This window comes from Scyliorhinus torazame, chromosome 3 (genome assembly GCF_047496885.1).
Source record: "Scyliorhinus torazame isolate Kashiwa2021f chromosome 3, sScyTor2.1, whole genome shotgun sequence".
NCBI classification, from domain to species: Eukaryota; Metazoa; Chordata; class Chondrichthyes; order Carcharhiniformes; family Scyliorhinidae; genus Scyliorhinus; species Scyliorhinus torazame.
Genome location: NC_092709.1, coordinates 351,328,864 through 351,345,681, shown reverse-complemented (window position 1 = coordinate 351,345,681; position 16,818 = coordinate 351,328,864). Strand labels below are relative to the sequence as shown.

General features: G+C 49.1%; 1 protein-coding gene across 1 annotated transcript in view; it reads right to left on the bottom strand.

Moving 5' to 3' along the window:
• vax2 (ventral anterior homeobox 2) overlaps positions 1–16,818 on the bottom strand; it is a 466,604-nt gene that overhangs the window by 235,987 nt on the left and 213,799 nt on the right. The window contains exon 2 of the mRNA XM_072497751.1: positions 2,220–2,407. Coding sequence (XP_072353852.1) covers positions 2,220–2,407 — 188 coding nt within the window. The remainder of the gene's footprint in view (positions 1–2,219; positions 2,408–16,818) is intronic.

The following is a 16,818-nucleotide window of genomic DNA, read 5'->3' as shown; positions in this document are numbered from 1 at the left end:
GCACACTACCAGCAACCTGCACACACCCAGCACCCTGCACACACACATCATCCTGCACACACCCAGCACCCAGAACACTCCCAGCACTCTGGACACACCCAGCACCCTGCTCACTCCCAGCACCCTGCACACTCCCAGCACCCTGCACACTCCCAGCACCCTGCACACACCCAGCATCCTGCACACACGCAGCACCCTGCACACACCCAGCACCCTGCACACACCCAGCACCCTGCACACACCCAGCACCCTGCACACACCCAGCACCCTGCATACTCCCAGCATCCTGCACACACCCAGCACCCTGCACACTCCCAGCACCCTGCATACTCCCAGCATCCTGCACACACCCAGCACCCTGCACACACCCAGCATCTTGCACACACCCAGCATCCTGCACACTCCCAGCACACTGCACACTCGCAGCACCCGGCACACTCCCAGCACCCTGCACGCACCCAGCACCCTGCACATACCCAGCACCCTGCACACACCCAGCATCCTGCACACACCCAGCACCCTGCACACTCCCAGCATCCTGCATACACCCAGCATGCTGAACACACCCAGCACCCTGCACACACCCAGCACCCTGCACACTGCCAGCACCCTGCACACACCCAGTATCCTGCACACACCCAGCATCCTGCACACACCCAGCACCCTGCACACTCAGAGCATCCTGAACACACCCAGCATCCTCCACACACACAGCACTCTGCACACTCCCAGCACCCTGCACACACCCAACACCCTGAACACACCCAGCACCCTGCACACTCCCAGCACCCTGCACACACCCAGCACCCTGCAGACTCCCAGCACCCTGAACACACCCAGCATCATGCACTCTCCCAGCACCCTGCACACTCCCAGCACCCTGCACACTCCCAGCACCCTGCACACACCCAGCACCCTGCACACTCCCAGCACCCTGCACACTCCCAGCACCCTGCACACACCCAGCACCCTGCACACACCCAGCACCCTGCACACTCCCAGCACCCAGCACACACCCAGCACCCTGCACACTACCAGAAACCTGCACACACCCAGCATCCTGCTCACACCCATCATCCTGCACACACCCAGCTCCCTGCACACTCCCAGCATCCTGAACACAGCCAGCACCCTGCACACTACCAGCAACCTGCACACACCCAGCACCCTGCACACACACATCATCCTGCACACACCCAGCACCCAGAACACTCCCAGCACCCTGGACACACCCAGCACCCTGCTCACTCCCAGCACCCTGCACACTCACAGCACCCTGCACACTCCCAGCACCCTGCACACACCCAGCACCCTGCACACACCCAGCATCCTGCACACACGCAGCACCCTGCACACACACCCTGCATTCTGCACACACCCAGCACCCTGCACACACCCAGCACCCTGCACACTCCCAGCACCCTGCACACTCCCAGCACCCTGCACACTCCCAGCACCCTGCACACACCCAGCACCCTGCACACACCCAGCATCTTGCACACACCCAGCACCCTGCACGCACCCAGCACTCTGCACACTCGCAGCACCCTGCACACTCGCAGCACCCTGCCCACAACCAGCACCCTGCACACTCCCAGCAACCTGCACACACCCAGCAACCTGCACACACCCAGCACCCTGCACACTGCCAGCACCCTGCACACATCCAGCATCCTGCACACTCCCAGCACCCTGCATGCAGCCAACATCCTGCACACACCCAGCACCCTGCACACCTTGCACACTCCCAGCATCCTGTACACTCCCAGCACCCTGCACACACCCAGCACCCACCACACACCTCGCATCCTGCACACACCCAGCACCCTGCACACACCCTGCACCCTGCACACACCCAGCACCCTGCACACACCCAGCATCCTACAGACACCCAGCACCCTCCACACACCCAGCATCCTGCACACACCCAGCACCCTGCACACACCCAACACCCTGCACACTCCCAGCACCCTGCACACACCCAGCACCCTGCACACACCCAGCATCCTGCACAATCCCAGCACCCTGCACACACCCAGCACCCTGCACACACCCAGCACCCTGCACACGACCAGCACCCTGCACACACCCAGCACCCTGCACACACCCAGCACCCTGCACTCACCCAGCACCCTGCACACTCCCAGCACCCTGCACACACCCAGCACCCTGCACACACCCAGCACCCTGCACACTCCTGGTTCCATCGCCCTCAGTACCTGGGTTTCGGACAGATGGAGCTGGCTCGCCAGCTCAGTCCGCTCCCTGCCCACCACATACTGGCACCGCTGGAACTCCATCTCCAGGCGGTACAGCTGCTCGGCGCTGAAGGAGGTTCGAGTCCGCTTCGGCCGATCCAAGTCCAGTCCCCTGGGAAGCACAATCTCCCGGATAGTGCCTTTAGCATCTGTCAGAGGGAGAGGGAGGAGGGTTAGTGTTTGAGCGTTCTCCCTCAGGCCACGGTGACCTTCTCAATGGCCCACTCCCCACTGCTCCCCTCTCAATTTTCATCCAGTTTTACATGGACAGTTTTACCCTATTTGACTTTTTTTATTTCCCCTGATAAATATTCCCACTTCCAGCCTCTCTGTCTCCCTTCCTTCTCTCTCTCCCCCAGCTTCTTCTCCCTTCCTGTTTTTACTTCTTGTGTCTTGTTTCATTTACACCTTCTGTCCATTTCTGTGTCTCTCTTGTCAGGGACGTTAGTGAGCGAACCCCCCCCCCCCCCCCCCCCCCAGCGGATTCCGGGGTTTGGGAAAGGATTCGCACCTTTTCCCGACAGACTGACCCGTCGGGAGCTAGTTTCAGAAAGAAATCTGAAATAGAGAGAAAGAGAAAGTAAAAGAGAGAAAAGAGGGATGGGGTGGTGGTGGGGGAAGAGTGGCGGAGGGAGGAGGTGGACGGGTCAGCGATACAATCCACAATAAAGGAAGCGAGGAAGATAATGGAGAGAGAGAATGGAGAGAGAGAGAATGAAGAGAGAGAATGGAGTGCGTGAATGGAGAGCGAGAATGGAGAGAGAGAGAGAATAGAGAGAGAGAATGGAGAGAGTGAATGAAGAGAGAGAGAATGGAGAGGGTGAATGAAGAGAGAGAGAATGGAGAGAGTGAATGGAGAGCGAGAATGGAGAGAGAGAATGGGGGAGAGAGAATGGAGAGAGAGAGAGAATGGAGAGAGTGAATGGAGAGCGAGAATGGAGAGAGAGAGAGAATGGAGAGCGAGAATGGAGAGAGAGAGATAATAGAGAGAGAGAATGGAGAGAGAGAGAATGGAGAGAATAAATGAAGAGAGAGAATGGAGAGAGAGAATGGAGAGAGTGAATGGAGAGCGAGAATGGAGAGAGAGAGAGAATAGAGAGAGAGAATGGAGAGAGTGAATGAAGAGAGAGAATGGAGAGAGAGAATGGAGAGGGTGAATGAAGAGAGAGAGAATGGAGGGAGAGAATGGAGAGAGTGAATGGAGAGCGAGAATGGAGAGAGAGAATGGGGGATAGAGAATGGAGAGAGAGAGAGAATGGAGAGAGAGAGAATGGAGAGAGAGTGGAGAGTGAATGGAGAGCGAGAATGGAGAGAGAGAGAGAATGGAGAGAGAGAATGGAGAGCGAGAATGGAGTGAGAATGGAGAGAGAGTGAATGGAGAGAGAATGGAGAGAGTGAATGAAGAGAGAGAATGGAGAGAGAATAGAGAGAGAGAGAATGGAGAGAGAATGGAGAGAGTGAATGAAGAGAGAGAATGGAGAGAGAGAATGGAGAGAGGGAGAATGGAGAGAGAGAGAATGGAGAGAGAGAGAATGGAGAGAGAGAGAATGGGGAGAGAGAGAACAGAGAGAGAGAGAATGGAGAGAGAGAGAATGGGGAGAGAGAGAATGGGGAGAGAGAGAACAGAGAGAGAGAGAGAATGGAGAGAGAGAAAATGGAGCAGAGAGAGAAAATGGAGAGTGAGAGAATGGAGAGAGAGTGGTGAGTGAGAGAATGGAGAGAGGGAATGGAGAGAGAGAATGGAGAGAGAGAGAATGGAGAGAGAGAATGGAGATAGAAAATGGAGAGAGTGAGAATGGAGAGAGAGAATGGAGAGAGAGAGAATGGAGAGAGAGAATGGAGAGAGAGAGAATGGAGAGGGAGAGAATGGAGAGACAGAGAGTGGAGAGACAGAGAATGGAGAGAGAGAATGGAGAGAGAGAGAATGGAGAGAGAGAGAATGGAGAGAGAGAGAATGGAGAGATGGAGAATGGAGAGAGAGAATGGTGAGAGAAAATGAAGAGAGAGAGAATGGAGAGACAGAGAATGGAGAGAGAGCTGATTTAACACAGGGCTAAACCGCTGGCTTTGAAAGCAGACATAAGCAGGCCAGCAGCACGGTTCAATTCCCGTACCAGCCTCCCCGAACAGGTGCCGGAATGTGGCGACTAAGGGCTTTTCACAGTAACTTCATTTGAAGCCTACTCGTGACAATAAGCGATTTTCATTTCATTTTCCGAATGGAGAGAGAGAAAGTGGTGGGGGGTAGGGAATGGAGAGAGAGAAAGGAGAGAGGGAGCCGGGGGGGGATGGATAGTGTACACGGGAGTGAAGTGGGGCTGGTCAAGGTGAAGGATCTGTATTTGGAGGAAGGATTCACCAGTCTGGGGGAGCTAAGGGAGAGGGTAGAGCTGCCGAGGGGTAGCCAGTTCAGGTATCTACAGGTCTGGAGGGGGTTCCCTCGGTTGCCGGGATACACCCTGCTGGAGCGACTATAACTTCCGGATGTGGAAGGGGAGGGAGGAATTGGGGACAGATATAGGTGGCTGGGGAGCAGGGAGGCGAGCGGGTGGTGAAGATCAAGGAGAAATGGGAAGCGGAGTTGTGAATGGAGATCAATTGGGGAGTATGGAGTGAGGCACTGCGTAGGGTAAACGGGACCTCCTCTTGTGCAAGGATGAGCCTGATACCATTGAAGGTGGTGCATGATTCGTGTGAGAATGAGTGGGTTCTTTCAGGGGGTAGCAGGTGAGTTTGAGGTGTGGGCGGGGGCCAGCGAATCACGCGCACATGTTTTGGGGTTGTGAAATATTGGGAAGATTCTGGGCGGGATGTTCTGCCCACTGAAGGACAGGCGAGGGAATCTATGTGTGGAGCCAGAGGAAATGGGCGAGGTACTGAATGAATCACCAAAGAGAAGAATTGGTGGATGTTGAGTCTGGAGAAGGGTGTGTAGATAGCCTGGGTCATATGGAGATCCAAAAAGACGAGGTGTTGGGCGTCTTGAAAAATATGAAGGTAGATAAGTCCCCAGGTCCTGATGGGACCTACCCCAGAATACTGAAGGAGGCTAGAGAGGAAATTGCTGAGGCCTTGACAGAAATCTTTGGATCCTCACTGTCTTCAGGCAATGTCCCGGAGGACTGGAGAATAACCAATGTTGTTCCTTTATTTAAGAGGGGTAGCAAGGATAATCCAGGGAAATTACTGGAGAGAATTCTTCGAGACAGGATCTACTCTCATTTGGAAGCAAATGGACGTATTAGCGAGAGGCAGCACGGTTTTGTGAAGGGGAGGTCGTGTCTCACTAACTTGACAGAGTTTTTCGAGGAGGTCACAAAGATGATTGATGCAGGTAGGGCAGTGGGTGTTGTCTATATGGACTTCAGTAAGGCCTTTGACAAGGTCCCTCATGGTAGACTAGTACAAAAGGTGAAGTCACACGGGATCAGGGGGGAGCTGGCAAGGTGGATACAGAACTGGCTAGGTCATAGAAGGCAGAGAGTAGCAATGGAAGGGTGTTTTCTAATTGGAGGGCTGTGACGAGTGGTGTTCCACAGGGATCAGTGCTGGGAACTTTGCTGTTCATAGTATATATAAATGATTTGGAGGAAAATGTAACTAGTCTGATTAGTAAGATTGCAGACGACACAAAGGTTGGTGGAATTGCGGATAGCGATGAGGACTGTCAGAGGATACAGCAGGATTTAGATTATTTGGAGACTTGGACGGAGAGATGGCAGATGGAGTTTAATTCGGACAAATGTGAGGGAATGCATTTTTGAAGGTCTAATGCAGGTAAGGAATAAACAGTGAATGGTAGAACCCTCAAGAGTATTGACAGTCAGAGAGAGCTAGGTGTACAGGTCCACAGGTCACTGAAAGGGGCAACACAGGTGGAGAAGGTAGTCAAGAAGGCATACGGCATGCTTTCCTTCATTGGCCGGGGCATTGAGGATAAGAATTGGCAAGTCATGTTGCAGCTGTATAGAACCTTAGTTAGGCCACACTTGGAGTATAGTGTTCAATTCTGGTCGCCACACTACCAGAAGGATGTGGAGGCTTTAGAGAGGGTGCAGAAGAGATTTACCAGGATGTTGCCTGGTATTGAGGAGATTAGTCATGAGGAGCGGTTGAATAAAATCGGTTTGTTCTCACTGGAACGACAGAGATTGAGGGGCGACCTGATAGAGGTCTACAAAATTAATAGGGGCATAGACAGAGTGGATAGTCAGAGGCTTTTCCCCAGGGTAGAGGGGTCATTTACTAGGGGGCATAGGTTTAAGGTGCGAGGGGCAAGGTTTAGAGGAGATGTAAGAGGCAAGTTCTTTATACAGAAGATAGTGGGTGCCTGGAACTCACTACCGGAGGAGGTGGTGGAAGCAGGGACGATAGTGACGTTTAAGGGGCATCTTGACAAATACATGAACAGGGTGGAAATAGAGGGACACAGACCCTGGAAATGCAGAAGATTTTAGTGTGGACGGGCAGCATCTAAGACAGGCTTGGAGGGCCGAAGGGCCTGTTCCTGTGCTGTACATTCCTTTGTTCTTTGTTCGCGGTCTTAGCCAGGATAGTGGAGGAGGGAGTGGACCCGGACCCTTTGGTGGCGATATTTGGGGTTTCAGAGAAGCCGGAGCTCACGGAGAGGAGGAAGGCCGATGTCGTGGCCTTCGCCTCTCTGATTGCACGGCGGTGAATTTTGCTGGAGTGGCGGTCGGCATCGCCACCGGGGGCAGCAGCTTGGTTGGGCGACCTGTACGACTTTCTGTGGTTAGAGAAGATAAAGTATGAGTTAAGGGGCTCAGCAGGGGGGTTTGAGAAAAGGTGGGGGGTGTTTGTGACCGTGTTGGAGGAGCTGTTCGTGGCGGGGGGTGAAAAAGGAGATAAATCTGTACAAACTGTATAGCTGACTGTTGGGAAGAATGTTTCCCGGGGGGTTTATTTGATGCAACCTACTTTGATACAAGTTTGATAAAAAGCGTTAATTAAAAAAAGAGAATGGAGAGAGAGAATGGAGAAAGAGAGAATGGAGAGATCGAGAATGGAGAGAGGGAGAATGGAGAGAGGGAGAATGGAGAGAGGGAGAATGGAGAGAGAGAGAATGGAGAGGGAGAGAATGGAGAGGGAGAGAATGGAGAGTGAGATAATGGAGAGAGAGAGAATGGAGAGAGAGGGAGAATGGAGAGAGGGAGAATGGAGAGAGGGAGAATGGAGAGAGAGAGAATGGAGAGGGAGAGAATGGAGAGGGAGAGAATGGAGAGAGAGGGAATGGAGAGTGAGATAATGGAGAGAGAGAGAGAATGGAGAGAGAGAGAATGGAGAGAGAGAGAATGGAGAAGAGAGAATGGAGAGCGAGAGAATGGAGAGAGAGAAAATGGAGAGAGAGAATGGAGAGAGAGAATGGAGAGAGAGAGAATGGAGAGAGAGAGAATGGAGAGAGAGAGAGAATGGAGAGAGAGAGAGAATGGAGAGAGAGATTGGAGAGTGAGAGAGAAAGAATGGAGAGACAGAATGGAGAGAGAGAATGGAGAGAGTGAAAGGGAATGGAGAGAGAAAGAATGGAGAGAGAGAATGGAGAGAGAGAATGGAGAGAGAGAATGGAGAGAGTGAATGGAGAGAGACAGAATGGTGAGAGAGAGAGAGAATGGAGAGAGAGAAAATGGAGAGAGAGAATGGAGAGAGAGAATGGAGAGAGAGAGAATGGAGAGAGAGAGAGAGAATGGAGAGAGAGAATGGAGAGAGAGACAGAGAATGGAGAGAGAGAGAGAATGGAGAGAGAGAATGGAGAGAGAGAGAATGGAGAGAGAGAATGGAGAGAGAGGATGGAGAGAGAGAATGGAGAGAGTGAAAGGGAATGGAAAGAGAGAGAATGGAGAGAGAGTGAATGGAGAGAGAGAATGGAGAGAGAGAATGGAGAGAGAGAGAGAGAATGGAGAGAGAGTGAATGGAGAGAGACTGGAGAGAGAGAATGAAGAGAGAGAATGGAGAGAGAGAGAGAATGGAGAGAGTGAATGAAGAGAGAGAATGGAGAGAGAGAATGGAGAGAGAGAGAATGGCGAGAGAGAGAGATTGGCGAAAGAGAGAGAGAATGGAGAGTGAGAGAATGGAGAGGGAGAATGGAGAGAGAGAATGGGGAGAGCGAGAATGCAGAGAGAGAACAGAGAGAGAGAATGGAGTGAGAATGGAGAGAGAGAGAATGGGGAGAGAGAGAATGGAGAGAGACTGGAGAGAGAGAGTTAATGAAGAGAGAGAGAGAATGGAGAGAGAGAGAGAGAATGGAGAGAGAAAATGGAGAGAGGGAGAATGGAGAGGGAGAGAGAATGGAGAGAGAGAATGGAAAGTGAGAGAATGGAGAGAGAGAGAGAATGGATAGAGAGAGAGAATGGAGAGGGAGAGAATGGAGAGAGCGAATAGAGAGAGAGAGAACGGAGAGAGACAGAATGGAGAGAAAGAGAATGGGGAGAGAGAGAATAGAGAGGGCGAGAATGGAAAGAGAGAGGATGGAGAGAGAGTGGAAAGAGAGAGAGAATTGAGAGAGAGAATGAAGAGAGAGAGACTGGCAAGACAGAGAATGGACAGAGGGAGAATGGAGAAAGAGAGAATGGAGAGTGTAAATGGAGAGCGAGAATGGAGAGAGAGAGAGAATGGAGAGAGAGTGAATGGAGAGAGAGAATGGAGAGAGAGATAGAGAATGGAGAGAGAGTGAATGGAGAGAGAATGGAGAGAGAGTGAATGGAGAGAGTGAATGGAGAGAGAGAGAGAGAGTGGAGCGAGTGAATAAAGAGACAGAATGGAGAGAGAGAATGGAGAGAGAATTTGGAGAGAGAGAATGGAGAGGGAGAATGGAGGGAGAGAGAATGGAGAGAGAGAGAATGGAGAGTGAGAGAATGGAGAGGGAGAATGGAGGGAGAGAGAATGGAGAGAGAGAGAATTGGGAGAGCGAGAATGGACAGAGAAAACAGAGAGAGAGAATGGAGTGAGAATAGAGAGAGAGAGAATGGGGAGAGAGAGAATGGAGAGAGACTGGAGAGAGAGAGTTAATGAAGAGAGAGAGAGACTGGAGAGAGAGAGAGTTAATGAAGAGAGAGAGAGACTGGAGAGAGAGAGAGAATGGAGAGAGAGAATGGGGAGAGAGAGAATCAAGAGAGAGAATGGAGAGAGAGAGAATGGAGAGAGCGAGAATGGAGAGACAGAATTGAGAGACAGAATGGAGAGAGAGAATGGAGAGTGAGAATGGAGAGAGAGAATGGAGAGCGGGAGAGAATGGAGAGAGAGAATGGAGAGAGAGAATGGACATAGAGAATGGAGAGATAGAGCTTGGAGAGAGAGAGAATGGAGCGAGAGAATGGAGACAGAGAGAATGGAGAGAGAGAATGGAGAGATAACGAATAGAGAGAGAATATGGAGAGAGAGAATGGAGAGAGAGAGAATTGAGAGAGGGAGAGAATGGAGAGGGACACAATGGAGAGAAAGAATGGAGAGAGAGAGAGAATGGAGAGAGAGAGAATGGAGAGTGGGAGAATGGAGAGAGGGAAAATGGAGTGAGAGAATGGAGAGTGAGAATGGAGGGAGAGAATGGAGAGCGAGAATGGAGAGAGAGAATGGAGAGAGTGAGAATGGAGAGAGAGAATGGAGAGAGAATGGAGTGAGAGAATGGAGTGAGAGAATTGAGAGAGAGAATGGAGAGTGAAAGAATGGAGAGCGAGAGAATGGAGAGAGAGAATTGAGAGGAAGGAGAGAGAGGAAGGAGAGAGAGAATGGTGAGAGAGAATGGAGAGAGAGAGAGAGAATGGAGAGAGAGAATGGAGAGTGAGAGAATGGAGAGTGAGAGAATGGAGAGAGAGAGAATGGAGAGACAGAGAAAATTGAGAGAGAGAATGGAGAGCGAGATAATGAAGAGAGAATGGAGAGAGAGAAAGGAGGGGGTGACATTGGAGAGAGAATGGAGAGAGAGAATTCAGAGACAGTAAGGAGAGAGAATATGGTGATACAGAATGGAGAGAGAATGGAGAGAGAGAGAATGGAGAGAGAGCGAGAGAGAGAGAATGGAGAGAGAGTTAGAAAGGAGAGAGAGAATGGAGAGAGAGAATGGAGAGAGAGAATGGAGAGAGAGAGAGAATGGAGAGAAAGAATGGAGAGAGAGAATGGAGAGATGGAGAGAATGGAGAGAGAGAATGCAGAGCGAGAATGGAGACAGGGAATAATGAGAGAGAGAATGGAGAGATAGAGAATGGTGAGGTAGAGATTTGAGAGTGAGAGAATGCAGAGCGAGAGAATGGAGACAGGGAATGAAGAGAGAGAGAATGGAGAGATAGAGAATGGAGAGAGAGAGAATGGAGAGGGAGAGAATGGAGAGGGACAGAATGGAGAGAGAGGGAATGGAGAGTGAGATAATGGAGAGAGAGAGAATGGAGAGAGAGAGAGAATGGAGAGAGGGAGAATGGAGAGAGGGAGAATGGAGAGAGGGAGAATGGAGGGAGAGAGAATGGAGAGGGAGAGAATGGAGAGGGAGAGAATGGAGAGAGAGGGAATGGAGAGTGAGATAATGGAGAGAGAGAGAATGGAGAGAGAGAGAGAATGGAGAGAGAGAGAATGGAGAGAGAGAGAATGGAGAAGAGAGAATGGAGAGAGAGAGAATGGAGAGAGAGAAAATGGAGAGAGAGAATGGAGAGAGAGAATGGAGTGAGAGAGAATGGAGAGAGAGAGAATGGAGAGAGAGAGAGAATGGAGAGAGAGAGAGAATGGAGAGAGAGATTGGAGAGGGAGAGGGAGAGAATGGAGAGAGAGAATGGAGAGAGAGAATGGAGAGAGTGAAAGGGAATGGAGAGAGAAAGAATGGAGAGAGAGAATGGAGAGAGAGAATGGAGAGAGTGAATGGAGAGACAGAATGGTGAGAGAGAGAGAGAATGGAGAGAGAGAGAATGGAGAGAGAGAAAATGGAGAGAGAGAATGGAGAGAGAGAGAATGGAGAGAGAGAGAGAGAATGGAGAGAGAGAATGGAGAGAGAGAGAGAGAAAGGAGAGAGAGAATGGAGAGAGAGAGAGAATGGAGAGAGAATGGAGAGAGAGAATGGAGAGAGAGAATGGAGAGATACAGAATTGAGCGAGATAGAATGGAGAGAGAGAATGGAAGAGGTAGAGATTGGAGAGAGAGAGACAATGGAGAGAAAGAATGGAGAGAGAGAGAATGGAGAGAGGGAGAATGGAGAGATAGAGAATGGTGAGATAGAGAATTGAGAGTGAGAGAATGGAGAGAGAGACTGGTGGGATAGAGAATTGAGAGAGATAGAATGGAGAGTGAGAGAATGGAGCGAGGGAGAATGGAGAGAGGGCGAATGGAGAGAGAGAAAATGGAGAGAGGGATAATGGAGAGAAAGAGAATGGTGAGACAGAAAATGGAGTGTGAGAATGGAGAGAGAGAGAGATTGGAGACAGAGAGAATGGAGAGAGAGAATGGAGAGATAACGAATGGAAAGAGAGATAGGAGAAATAAATTGAGAGAGAGAATGGAGAGAGGAAGAGAATGGAGAGAGAGAATGGAGAGAGAGAATGGAGTGAGAGAGAATGGAGAGATAGAATGGAGAGACAGAGAATTGAGTGTGAGAATGGAGAGAGAGAGAATGGAGAGAAAGAATGGAGAGAGAGAATGGAGAGATGGAGAGAATGGAGAGAGAGAATGGAGACAGAGGATGAAGAGAGAGAGAATGGAGAGAGAGAATGGAGAGATAGATAATGGTGAAATAGAGAATTGAGAGTGAGAGAATGGAGAGAGAGAATGGTGAGATAGAGAATTGAGCGAGATAGAATGGAGAGAGAGAATGGAGAGATGGAGAGAGAGAATGCAGAGAGAGAATGGAGACACAGGATGAAGAGAGAGAGAATGGAGAGATAGAGAATGGTGAAATAGAGAATTGAGAGTGAGAGAATGGAGAGAGAGAATGGTGAGATAGAGAATTGAGCGAGATAGAATGGAGAGAGAGAATGGAAGAGATAGAGATTGGAGAGAGAGAGACAATGAAGAGAAAGAATGGAGAAAAATAGAATGGAGTGTGAGAGAATGGAGAGAGAGAATGGAGATATAGAGAATGGAGAGAGAGTGCATGGAGAGAGAGAGAATGGAGAGAGTGAGAATTGAGTGTGTGAATGGAGGGAGAGAGAATGGAGAGAGAGAATGGAGAGAGAGAGATGGCGAGAGAGAGAAAATGGAGAGAGAGAGAAAATGGAGAGAGAGAGAGAATGGTGAGAGAGTGAATGGAGAGAGAGAATGGAGAAAGAGAGCTAATGGAGAGAGAGAGAGACAATGGTGAGAGAGTGAATGGAGATAGAGAGAGAATGGAGAGAGAGAGAATGGAGAGAGAGAATGGAGAAAGAGAGCTAATGGAGAGAGAGAGAGACAATGGTGAGAGAGTGAATGGAGATAGAGAGAGAATGGAGAGAGAGAGAATGGAGAGAGAGAATGGAGATATAGAGAATGGAGAGAGAGTGCATGGAGAAAGAGAGAATGGAGAGAGTGAGAATGGAGTGTGTGAATGGATGGAGAGAGAATGGAGAGAGAGAATGGAGAGAGAGATAAAATGGAGAGAGAGAGAGAATGGTGAAATAGAGAATTGAGAGTGAGAGAATGGAGAGAGAGAATGGTGAGATAGAGAATTGAGCGAGATAGAATGGAGAGAGAGAATGGAAGAGATAGAGATTGGAGAGAGAGAGACAATGAAGAGAAAGAATGGAGAAAAAGAGAATGGAGTGTGAGAGAATGGAGAGAGAGAATGGAGATATAGAGAATGGAGAGAGAGTGCATGGAGAGAGAGAGAATGGAGAGAGTGAGAATTGAGTGTGTGAATGGAGGGAGAGAGAATGGAGAGAGAGAATGGAGAGAGAGAGATGGCGAGAGAGAGAAAATGGAGAGAGAGAGAAAATGGAGAGAGAGAGAGAATGGTGAGAGAGTGAATGGAGAGAGAGAATGGAGAAAGAGAGCTAATGGAGAGAGAGAGAGACAATGGTGAGAGAGTGAATGGAGATAGAGAGAGAATGGAGAGAGAGAGAATGGAGAGAGAGAATGGAGAAAGAGAGCTAATGGAGAGAGAGAGAGACAATGGTGAGAGAGTGAATGGAGATAGAGAGAGAATGGAGAGAGAGAGAATGGAGAGAGAGAATGGAGATATAGAGAATGGAGAGAGAGTGCATGGAGAAAGAGAGAATGGAGAGAGTGAGAATGGAGTGTGTGAATGGATGGAGAGAGAATGGAGAGAGAGAATGGAGAGAGAGATAAAATGGAGAGAGAGAGAGAATGGTGAGAGAGTGAATGGAGAGAGAGAATGGAGAAAGAGAGCTAATGGAGAGAGAGAGAGACAATGGTGAGAGAGTGAATGGAGATAGAGAGGGAATGGAGAGAGAGAGAATGGAGAGAGAGAATGGAGATATAGAGAATGGAGAGAGAGTGCATGGAGAAAGAGAGAATGGAGAGAGTGAGAATGGAGTGTGTGAATGGATGGAGAGAGAATGGAGAGAGAGAATGGAGAGAGAGATAAAATGGAGAGAGAGAGAAAATGGAGAGAGTGAGAGAATGGTGAGAGAGTGAATGGAGAGAGAGAATGGAGAAAGAGAGCTAATGGAGAGAGAGAGAGACAATGGTGAGAGAGTGAATGGAGATAGAGAGAGAATGGAGAGAGAGAGAATGGAGAGAGAGAATGCAGAGAGAGAATGGAGAGAGGGAGAATAGAGAGAGGGAGAATGGAGTGAGAGAGAATGGAGAGAGAGAATGGAGAGAGGGAGAATGGAGCGAGTGAGAGAATGGAGAGAGTGACAGAATGGAGAGAGAGAGAATGGAGAGAGAGAGAGAGAATGGAGAGAGGCAGAATGGAGAGAGAGAGTGGAGGGAGAGAGAATGGAGAGAGAGAATGGAGAGAGAGAATGGAGAGTGAGAGAATGGAGAGTGAGAGAATGGAGAGAGAGAGAATGGAGAGAGAGAATTGAGAGAGGGGAATGAAAGAGAGAATGGTGAGAGAGAATGGAGAGAGAGAATGGAGAGAGAGAGCGAATGGAGACAGAGATAGGGAATGGAAAGGGAGAGAATGGAGAGACTGAGAATAGAGTGTGAGAACGGAGTGAGAGAAAATGGAGAGCGTGAATGGAGAGTGAGAGAATGGAGAGAGAGAGAATGGAGAGAGAGAACGGAGAGAGGGAGAGAGAATGGAGAAAGAGAGCTCGTGGAGAGATGGAGAATACAGAGAGAGAGAATGGAGGGAGAGATAATGGAGAGAGAGAATGGAGGGAGAGAGAATGGAGAAAGAGAATGGAGGGAGAGAGAATGGAGAGAGAGTATGGAGAGCGGGAGAGAATGGAGAGGGAGGGAATGGAGAGTGAGATAATGGAGAGAGAGAGAATGGAGAGAGAGAGAGAATGGAGAGAGAGAGAATGGAGAGAGGGAGAATGGAGAAGAGAGAATGGAGAGAGAGAATGGAGAGAGAGAAAATGGAGAGAGAGAATGGAGAGAGAGATTGGAGAGGGAGAGAGAGAGAATGGAGAGAGAGAATGGAGAGAGTGAATGGAGAGAGTGAAAAGGAATGGAGAGAGAAAGAATGGAGAGAGAGAATGGAGAGAGAGAATGGAGAGAGAGAATGGAGAGAGTGAATGGAGAGAGACAGATTGGTGAGAGAGAGAGAGAATGGAGAGAGAGAGAATGGAGAGAGAGAGAATGGAGAGAGAATGGAGAGAGAGAATGGAGAGAGAGAGAATGGAGAGAGTGAGAGAGAATGGAGAGAGAGAATGGACAGAGAGAGAGAGAATGGAGAGAGAGAGAGAATGGAGAGAGAGAATGGAGAGAGAGAGAATGGAGAGAGAAAATGGAGAGAGAGATTGGAGAGATAGAGAGAGAGAATGGAGAGAGAGTATGGAGAGAGAGAATGGAGAGAGTGAAAGGGAATGGAGAGAGAAAGAATGGAGAGAGAGAATGGAGAGAGTGAATGGAGAGACAGAATGGTGAGAGAGAGAGAGAATGGAGAGAGAGAGAATGGAAAGAGAGAAAATGGAGAGAGAGAATGGAGAGAGAGAATGGAGAGAGAGAGAATGGAGAGAGAGAGAGAGAATGGAGAGAGAGAATGGAGAGAGAGAGAGAGAAAGGAGAGAGAGAATGGAGAGAGAGAGAATGGAGAGAGAGAATGGAGAGAGAGAGAATGGAGAGAGAGAATGGAGAGATAGAGAATTAAGCGAGATAGAATGGAGAGAGAGAATGGAAGAGATAGAGATTGGAGAGAGAGAGACAATGGAAAGAAAGAATGGAGAGAGAGAGAATGGAGAGAGGGAGAATGGAGAGAGAGAATGGAGACAGGGAATGAAGAGAGAGAGAATGGAGAGATAGAGAATGGTGAGATAGAGAATTGAGAGTGAGAGAATGGAGAGAGAGACTGGTGGGATAGAGAATTGAGAGAGATAGAATGGAGTGAGAGAATAGAGAGAGAGAAAATGGAGAGAGGGATAATGGAGAGAGAGAGAATGGAGAGACAGAAAATGGATTGTGAGAATGGAGAGAGAGAGAGAATGGAGACAGAGAGAATGGAGAGAGAGAATGGAGAGATAACGAATGTAAAGAGAGATAGGAGAAAAAAATTGAGAGAATGGAGAGAGGAAGAGAATGGAGAGAGAGAATGGAGAGAGAGAGAATGGAGAGATAGAATGGAGAGACAGAGAATTGAGTGTGAGAATGGAGAGAGAGAGAATGGAGAGAAAGAATGGAGAGAGAGAATGGAGAGATGGAGAGAGAGAATGCAGAGAGAGAATGGAGACACAGGATGAAGAGAGAGAGAATGGAGAGATAGAGAATGGTGAAATAGAGAATTGAGAGTGAGAGAATGGAGAGAGAGAATGGTGAGATAGAGAATTGAGCGAGATAGAATGGAGAGAGAGAATGGAAGAGATAGAGATTGGAGAGAGAGAGACAATGAAGAGAAAAATGGAGAAAAAGAGAATGGAGTGTGAGAGAATGGAGAGAGAGAATGGAGATATAGAGAATGGAGAGAGAGTGCATGCAGAGAGAGAGAATGGAGAGAGAGAATGGAGAGAGAGAGAATGGCGAGTGAGAGAAAATGGAGAGAGAGAGAAAATGGAGAGAGAGAGAGAATGGTGAGAGAGTGAATGGAGAGAGAGAATGGAGAAAGAGAGACAATGGTGAGAGAGTGAATGGAAATAGAGAGAGAATGGAGAGAGAGAGAATGGAGAGAGAGAATGCAGAGAGAGAATGGAGAGAGGGAGAATAGAGAGAGGGAGAATGGAGTGAGAGAGAATGGAGAGAGAGAATGGAGAGAGGGAGAATGGAGCGAGTGAGAGAATGGAGAGTGTGACAGAATGGAGAGAGAGAGAATGGAGAGAGACAGAGAGAATGGAGAGAGGCAGAATGGAGAGAGAGAGTGGAGAGAGAGAAAATGGAGAGAGAGAATGGAGAGAGAGAATGGAGAGAGAGAGAATGGAGAGTGAGAGAATGGAGAGAGAGAGAATGGAGAGAGAGAATTGAGAGAGGGGAATGAAAGAGAGAATGGTGAGAGAGAATGGAGAGAGAGAATGGAGAGAGAGAGAGAATGGAGACA